This window comes from Dermacentor variabilis, chromosome 6 (genome assembly GCF_050947875.1).
Source record: "Dermacentor variabilis isolate Ectoservices chromosome 6, ASM5094787v1, whole genome shotgun sequence".
NCBI lineage: Eukaryota > Metazoa > Arthropoda > Arachnida > Ixodida > Ixodidae > Dermacentor > Dermacentor variabilis.
Genome location: NC_134573.1, coordinates 94,422,522 through 94,430,913, shown reverse-complemented (window position 1 = coordinate 94,430,913; position 8,392 = coordinate 94,422,522). Strand labels below are relative to the sequence as shown.

Below are 8,392 nucleotides of genomic sequence, written 5' to 3'. Positions count from 1 at the left end.
CTACATCTTAAAGTCAAATTTCCGTTCTGAACGAGAAAGAAAATACAGAGAATCATACCTTATCCATAAGTTCGAGACATTGCAACCAATAGGCGTAAACGTGTCAAAGGGAGCTTTAGAATCTATTCGCTATGCTAAACTTCAAGCTGTAGGCAACAACACTTAGTTTGATTTCTTGGCGTATCCCCCCTCGCTTTTTTTTCTTTTCCTTTCCTTTGACGCGCCGGCTAACGCACGTGCGTTGACAGACCGGAATCGGGGGGGGGGGGGGTCAAGGGGTTCCCTGGCTTTGACCTTGTGCACAGCGTTCCTTTACTCTCAATTCGACACGCTAACACATTTTCCCTCGTTTCCGCACCCTCTTGCCTCACACCCTCTCCCCTTTAGAAGAACCCCACCTATATATACTGCGGCGAGGAAAGCATACGTCGCCTTGAAGACAAGTCCACTTGTCGAAACGTTGGCTCCTGCATTCACCTTTTTCACGTTTTCCTCATGTCTAGATTCTGTTACACAGGGTTAGGTGCCTCAGCATACTTATCACATTCCCGGCGTTTCGCCGCCACATCGGTATTTCCCTCACCCTTCTCACCCTGGTTCGAACGCCTCACCAGCACGCCATTTACTGGTTTTTCGTTTCTCCCTGATCCGGCATATAATGCGCCACTTTTCATTCACCCAGCTCCCTTCCGTAGTGCATATGTTTACGTACCACATTGACCATTGGCTCATAAGGTGTCCCTAGTGTCTTCATCGTATAGATAAATTTTCATTTCCAAAAAATTTTTAATGGAAATGCAATAGTCCAATAGATTGTGCACTTTTCCTTTCACACTATTTATGTATCTGGGACCTGATTCACGCTAATTTCGTTCGTGAAAGCTATTTTTCATTGACCAATCACCTTCGCTAATATTATGTGCAGCATCTGAACTGGCTTTAACTGCCTCAAATTTTTAATTAAGAACAATTATAGAGTGGAAGCTTATGTGAATACGGGCTCTGATCTTCCTTGCAATGAGCGGTAGTATTAGGCCACGATAATGTTATTACGTTGTAGACTTTCTCCAGTTCATAACGGTCGTAGATAGCTGGTACGATTGTCTAACGCGAATTTATTTCCTGTAGGCTCGCATGATTCTATTGGTCCTTAGCCTTTTATTATCATACAGGAAATCAGACACTATTTTTACCGTGAATTGAAGTTACTCGACAAGAAATAGCAAAACGTGATTCGTTTTCATTCTGTCCATGCGCCTGCACGCGAGCGCCGTTACACGTTTCTTTTTTTTTTTTTACAAACACAATACTTCTCCATATGGTTAAACGTCAAGGCATGCTAATTACGTTCTAGGCTGTAAATCGTGCACTGGACGAATGTTTAGTATTTTACAGCACTTTGTGCATCATGGTTGTGTTTCCTTTAAGAACACGGTAAATATTTAGGTAAATATCTTGCCTGACTCGTTTGTCTTATGCTCTGGTGGTTTTGGTTTCGTCGGCCATGTCAGTCCACGTTCACGCATAAACTGAACAAAAGGTGTGGGATCCATGGTGTCTGGTCTCCCCAGGCACAAGTCCAGTGCCCGCGAAGCCTTCATGTCATAATCATCCCAGGTGTCTTTGTCCTTCTTTATCTGGGTTTCTCTCTGCTCCATAAAGTCCTTCACCTGTTGCCCATATATTCTTCGCACTTTTTCCTCGGCAGTGTCGAAGGCCACCTGAATATATATTTGGTGAAAGGGTAAAAAAAGTTTTTACGCAGGCGGATTTGAACAATATGTACGCCACTGCTTTTTCTTGAATATTCAAAGCAAAATAATTGAGTCTTTCCTGTAACACTGCTAAATTTTATGATAAAAAATTTGAATACTCTTCGTACCATAGTCGCAGCAAGAAGTTATGAGGTAAGATTATTAAAAATTCTAAATGCGTCAGCAGATCGGCAAACCAATTTTAAAAAAAAAATCTACCTCAAGGGTGAGTGGGGGAGGAGGAAAGTCGGACAACATGGTGGCCTGATTTTTGTGTTCTACTCTCTTGTCTCCGTCATCATGCCTCAAAAATCTTCAGCATGAACACAACCTTACAGAATCGCATTAGGTCGTAGAGTTGTGTATATAATAACAGTGGGAGACAATATTAGGGGGATTAGTTTGAGCTTCACTGAAGAAGCGAAATCTGCCTCGGCATTCAGAACGCGCCAAGTAGTCGTGCATGTGCAAAAGAATTGTTGACGAAGCTCACCACCGCTAAAACTCGGTGCGTGGTACAGCTGTAAAGCAGTTCTGCTGCTGTGCCCGATGTTTTGTGCTCGTTTTATTAGATAAATTACACCGGAGCGTAAAAGAATTTGATCCAGTGCACCATTACTTATGTAGGAGAGTGAATAAACCCTGTCTTTGTCAAAATTGATGCGGATCCAACAACTGTGGTGCCTCTCAAACCCCTGTCACACTTCTGTGGTTGAATTTTGTTTATATCATTCCATTCAACCAGAAATTTGCTATAAGTTCAGTTAATTTAGATATTTGAAGCAACAGGGAATCGACAGTTTTAACATAGGGTTTAACTTCCGATACTAGGACAAGAAAAAGTATGAGCCAAACCATGTGAAGAAACTTTTCTTCAGTTTCATGATGGATGTCAGCGCACTGCAGAAGCTGACGCAGAACCTAGCGCGTAGTGATGTCTTTTAATCATCTGCGGGTCACCGCAAACTCTATGTCATAATAGACACTGCACTGCATAGTAATGGCTGCTTCCACAGGAAACCCTAACATTAGTGTACGAGAAAGAGGTACGTTCGTATTTGAGAAAACCTTTCTATTTCTATTTGTTGCTGATATTGCCCTGACAGCCAAATCTAAAAGATTATTGCATACTGTCAGAAATCTCATGGTCTTTCTGCTGAAAATATAGTGCAAATGAAATTTAGCTTGAGCTCTATAGCTTTTCTCCTGAGATAATGAGAATGTATCTTTCAAAATTCGTGCGCTATTAGAAGTGCGCTAAAGCAATTATTACAAAATTTATTCGCGAAAATTGTTTATTTGCTGTACCCACTACACTTTATCTTCCATATAAAGTCCGCGTGTTAAGGTATACGAGCTGACGTGACAGAATTGCGATATCTCTAGTGAGAGATCTTTCCTAAATCTGGCTTCACTTTATCAATAATCCGGCATATGAAAGGACCGCTAATGTTGTTCTGTCGGCCTAATTTCTGGCACAGTCGTCTTAAAAGATGCAGTTCGACTAAGAGACATTCTGCCCATTTGCCATTAGGTACTCCGGGAAAGCCGAGTGAGGGCTGCTGATATGCATCAAACCTCGGCAAGCGCCTTCAGCTTTTCTCTACAACTCGATGAATGATGGTGAATACGATGGTAGGCCAAGGCCACCATCAGCAAGGACCTGCAAAAATCATGACCGCGCAAGATTCTGTCACGGCGGATGCGATCTGCGTCCATTGTAAAATTTTTCGCAAGCAAGGGTATGTGCACAATGTTATTTCAATGAACGGTAGTAAAAGCGTAAGAACAGCTTAAAAGGTAGACCTTCTTCATAGTGTATTTCACTTCACGGCTGCGAACTTCTTTTATGCGTGTAAGTGTGTAATAATGAGAGGAGAAGTACCAGAACTTAAGTCACTCTAAAGGCGTGCCATAATGGTAAAAACTTTGACAAGTGCGTGTCGGTCTCTTGTGTTTCATTTTTTTTTTTTGTATATGTGAGAGGTTGATCTGTGAAATAACATTTGGATTAGAGTGCATGCATGCGTAGTTTCTTTTAGTTATCACTTGTTGTTCTCAATAATATTGTGAGCTTTTAGTCCGGACATGTCATAAGTGCGTTATCTTTTTTTGCTTAGGTACGCTTTGGACTGTAAGCAAATTTTTAACCACATTTCCCTGTTCACTTTGCTGTGACTCAGAGAACAAACTCTGGTTGCGTTCCAAACTTGTGACCTTAACGCGTCTGACAAAGGCACACTTATAGACAAGTGACGTGGCAATTCTCGTCACAGGCGAACTGACGTCCCTACGTCTAAATTCATCTTTGAAGTACTGATTAAAGAATCCACAATTTCGTACACCTACGTTTGCACAGACGTATTGGTAGAAGCTGGAGCACGGGTTAGCCGACAGGTTGAGCCTGTCGAAGAGCGCGCGTCCGTGCCTGATGCAGTCTTCAGTGGCGCACACACCTTCGTCGCTGGCATGTCGAGACGCCAGATGGCGCGTGATGAGAACAGCCATGGCCGCCACCACGATGACGCAGAGGAAGAGAGCGCCGAACAGTGTCGCCCACGAGGCATCGTCCTTCTCGAGTAGGAGTATCGGTGACGAAGGGCGCCGCCCGTGGCTTAACTAGGAAAGAAGGGCATTGAGACAGGCGAGGGGAAGATGTAAACGTTGAGCACCTAAGCATTGATCCAATCCAGCTGAAAATTGAACATAAAACCGAGATTGAATAGCGCTATACATATTTCAAATAGTTCTGCCGGGGTAAACACGGCAACGTTGATGAGATAAGCCCACAGTCAACAAGACCGTTAACTGAAACTAAAAAAAAAGAGACTTGAGGATACCGTGAAAACCTTTTACTTACTTCTAGTTTCCGAGATTAACATGGAAACGCTGACGTGCTAATCACTCAATTAGTGCAGCCGGTAATAGAATGTAAAACCTCGAATGAATACCGCTCAGAACATTCGAGTTACTTCTTGTTACCGGCCTAGCAAGGAAACATTGATGAGCTAAGCGCTAAGTGAAATCGGTTGGCCGTTGTTCCTGAAACCTCACGACACTTGCGCACAAAGCATTCCAGAAGCAGCCTTGCAATTTGTGCCTCTTTGCTGGCCCCTTTAAAGAGCGTTGCAACTGCAGGCATCCGCTATAACAATCGCAATAGATTGTTTGTAAAATTAATATACTTATTTCTGAGGGTCGTGTGAAGTGTGGGCATTACACAGTATTAGCATTCTCGAAACAAACGAAGGAAAATAATCCACCGAGTGAGTAAGCAAAGAAGTACCACTTTCATTCATACTCGAAGGTATAGAAGTTGCCTGTGTTTTTTTTAACTGTATACATAAGAAGGATGTCTTCATTTATGATCTGGTTGCTTTTTACACTTCCTGCATATTTTTGAATGAACTTTATTTAGCTGCGACAAACAATACACTGCTGTGTTACACATTGTTTTTATCTGCTTTTGTATGTGTGCTTTAGTTTTTTTTTTCAATCAGTGAACATATGGTGTATTTATCTTATTTTTGACATGACATGTTAGTGTTCACGCTATTCCAATTTCTTAGATCTTCCTTCCAAGATATTTTGTTTTGCATCTTGTAGTGACCTAACTGCTGTGTCTATTACCGCTTTTATTTTGCGATGCTGTCTATGCGCCTCTTTGCTGCTTGTTCACGGTGGCAGGAGCTCCGTTAAGTTGTTATAATGCAGCTTTTTTTCCGGTCACCATTTTTTCACCTTGTGTACTTTCTTGTGTGGTGAAAAAGAAGTAACTGAACTGAACATGTTTATCCTATAATACAAGGTTGGCTCAGAAAAGTACAGTCACTCGTGGGCCCCGACTCTTTGTCGTACTTCAGCAATGTCTTTTGTATAAGATTGCAAAATCTCTGCATACAGGGGAACCAAGATCGTTTTGCACTTCAGCATTAAAAAATCGTAACTGAGAAAAGGTGGAAAATGCGGCTGACGCATTTGCAGGACATCCTGAATATGAAATAGCTTAAGAAGCAAACGAAACTATTTACAATTTTGCACGCTTTATAGCTTATCGAGTCAATATCCTAATTTTAAGTAACATAAATTCGTTCTACCGTAGAAAACAAAAAGAAACAAAAAGTGGCAAACTTTTGCAAGCTCAAAGATGGACTATTTATGGATTTCTTTTTCTTGTTGCGACTAATTCGCCTCGTGAAGCATTCTTTCGCTGCATACCTTCAAACTTTATAAACTTGCAGCAAATTATATTTATTCTCCCTAATGTGGTGCTGCTTTCAGAATTGAGGGTGAAATGGACAAATCGCAAGACGTAGAAAGTTTGACACTTGATGCGTGGAAATTAGAAAAAGAAAAGAAACATCTTCAATTTCGTTGAAATTTCACTAGGATTACCTTTTCTCTTAGTCTACCTGTTTTCTGCAAAAAACCTGCTGTATTGTTTTATTTCAAGTCAAAAGTAAGGAATGAACAGGGGTGTATGAGCTTCTGTGTTTGGTGCCCCGTGTCCTTTTGTTTAGAGCGTAGCGCCGTGCAAGAGTCATTTATAACAACAGTCTCAGTTCGTTCATTTAAGTGAGAAGAGATTTGTAACGTTAAATGAGTGCTAAATACGCTCCTATATGAGAAATCCTAAAGCGGTGGGAGTGCCAACAGTTATCAGAAGAGTGCCCCCATTCTCCTCTGTTTTCGACAGCGCCATTCGCGTATCGCTCTAACTCGGCTTCGAGTCTATTTGCCACGCGTTCGCGTGTTCCCGCTAATATTGCTCACGATAGTACATAGACTAGAGTTACAGTTCAATAACGGCATGTAGTAAAAAAATATTCAACATCCCTTAATTGGCGTTGTCTGTCATAAATCCTGCGTCACTTTGGGGTGTTGGAGTCGTGGCAATCAGCCACAAATCAAATAAATTAATCGAATGTGCTCGGAAAACCGCGTATTCTACTTACAAACGGAAACCTTTCAATCAAAAAGAAAAGTATTTTGGCGGATGGAGGGCGGGAAACGGAATTGGCATTACTTTTCGAATTGGAATTAGCATTACCTGTACAGCCGATAACGAAATTTGCCACTTGGCTGTGTATGGAGACTTTCATGATAGTTCCTAAGTGAGCCAGATGGCTAGTGATGTTCGCAACGGTTATGCAGTTAGGCGGTAATTAGTTTTAGCGTTTGTGACCAAATGTAAGCTCATTACGCACGTAAAGAAATAGCGTTGCCCAACATGGGGGGCCGCACCCATGGCTGCCGCTTCAGCATGAATTTTCGTATTCGTGTCATCGCTACGCTCTCGTTAATCGTCAGCAACTATCAAAATAAGCTTTCGCTTCCTCTGAACTCACCTGAAACCTTCGTTATGAGTGCATAGCGCGTCCAATTTCTGAGATCGTTGGGTGATCCCGACGTCCGCATGCCTAAACGAGACGCCTCCCCCTAGCAACAGGATGGATTCTAATAGGTTGCCTTGGCCTGGATATGTTTGCCACAAAGCACCAGACGGCACCCTGCCTTCTAACATGCTTATTATGTTTGCAGTCCCTCAGGCTACACTAAAACTCTTGAAGGAACGCACACCGTAACGTCCCGCAAGGGTGCTTGCGTTTAGCGTATATACGGCGACAAACGCTATTCTAAAACTGTCTAGTGTCAAAATATCGCAGTAGCACTCAGCCTAATCATACGCAGCTGAAGTTCACTCTCGAGCTCTTACTACCACTCTTGTAGTTGTCATTTTTAGCTGTGGTGGAAACTATCTGAAGCACTAACTAACCTTCGATTCCGGGCTTTTATTCTTCTTAGTGTGTTGTAAACCGTGGTCCCCGCTGCGCCGTCTCACGTTGTCTTTGTCGACTCTGTCATCCGGTCCCATGTGTCTTCCTGCTTCCTGTTTAACAACTCAGCTCCACGTGATTTTTCTCCCCACAGTTTTGACCTTCCCTCCTCGCCTGATGTCACGCTGCGTAAAACAGTAGGTGCATACGAAACAAACACAAATACGGCTCATATATCGGTCATCTCGTTCGCGCGGTAACAAAAATGGAGAAATTTCGTGCAGGGTGCGGGTGTTGCTTTGCAGCAGAACAAAACTTCTTCATTGTAATCTTTATTCCTAAGGCACGCTACGTTTCCCCTCTTCCACATGCAAAGAATGCTTCCGATAACCCTGGTATATTTTGACATTCCGAATCGGTTCACCATGAATACCAGCGCTCTGAACACTTCAAAACTACGCACGTCACAGATCCCTTGACCCTATTCAAAGTCTGTAGAAGCAGAGAGATGAAGCGCACGAAAGCCGTGGCACAGATCAGGCGATATTTCTGCCTTCTTTGCCGCTTTTGTCAGCGAAAATACGTCGGTGCATAGTCGGTCATACCGATAGTCTAGTGAGCCGTGACGTAATGCGCACAGTCCTCTGCGTAGGGCTCCATAATTTATTCTCCCATGTCATTCGCCTATACTCTGTATAAGTGGAATACATACAGCCTTGTACTGAGTGTTGCTGAGAGGTGCATGTGAAATTTTTAGCTGAACTGCTAGCTCATTTCCATTCAAATTTCACACAGAGGTAGTATTCTTCTGTGTACTAAGTTCGATATTACGTTTGACAGCATTGTATGCCTTTTTTTTTC

The 8,392-nt window shown here is 42.5% G+C and overlaps 1 protein-coding gene across 1 annotated transcript; it reads right to left on the bottom strand.

Moving 5' to 3' along the window:
* Nucleotides 1–7,709, bottom strand: LOC142586220 (uncharacterized). The gene is made up of 4 exons (XM_075697471.1): nt 7,531–7,709; nt 4,104–4,373; nt 1,460–1,721; nt 1–26 (listed from the first exon to the last, which is right to left on the bottom strand). Exons 1-4 carry the CDS (start codon nt 7,627–7,629, stop codon nt 1–3), a joined length of 657 nt encoding a protein of 218 aa, XP_075553586.1. The 5' UTR covers nt 7,630–7,709.
* Between the last annotated feature and the right edge of the window lie 683 nt (nt 7,710–8,392).

What these genes read in the sequence shown, in the direction of transcription:
- LOC142586220 (XM_075697471.1), bottom strand. Translation starts at nt 7,629, where the DNA reads ATGGGACCGGATGACAGAGTCGACAAAGACAACGTGAGACGGCGCAGC. An exon ending in ACCAATACGTCTGTGCAAAC is followed by an intron (nt 1,722 to 4,103) that starts GTAGGTGTACGA and finishes ATATATATTCAG; the next exon opens with GTGGCCTTCGACACTGCCGA. An exon ending in GCATAAGACAAACGAGTCAG is followed by an intron (nt 27 to 1,459) that starts GCAAGATATTTA and finishes TTTCTCGTTCAG; the next exon opens with AACGGAAATTTGACTTTAAG.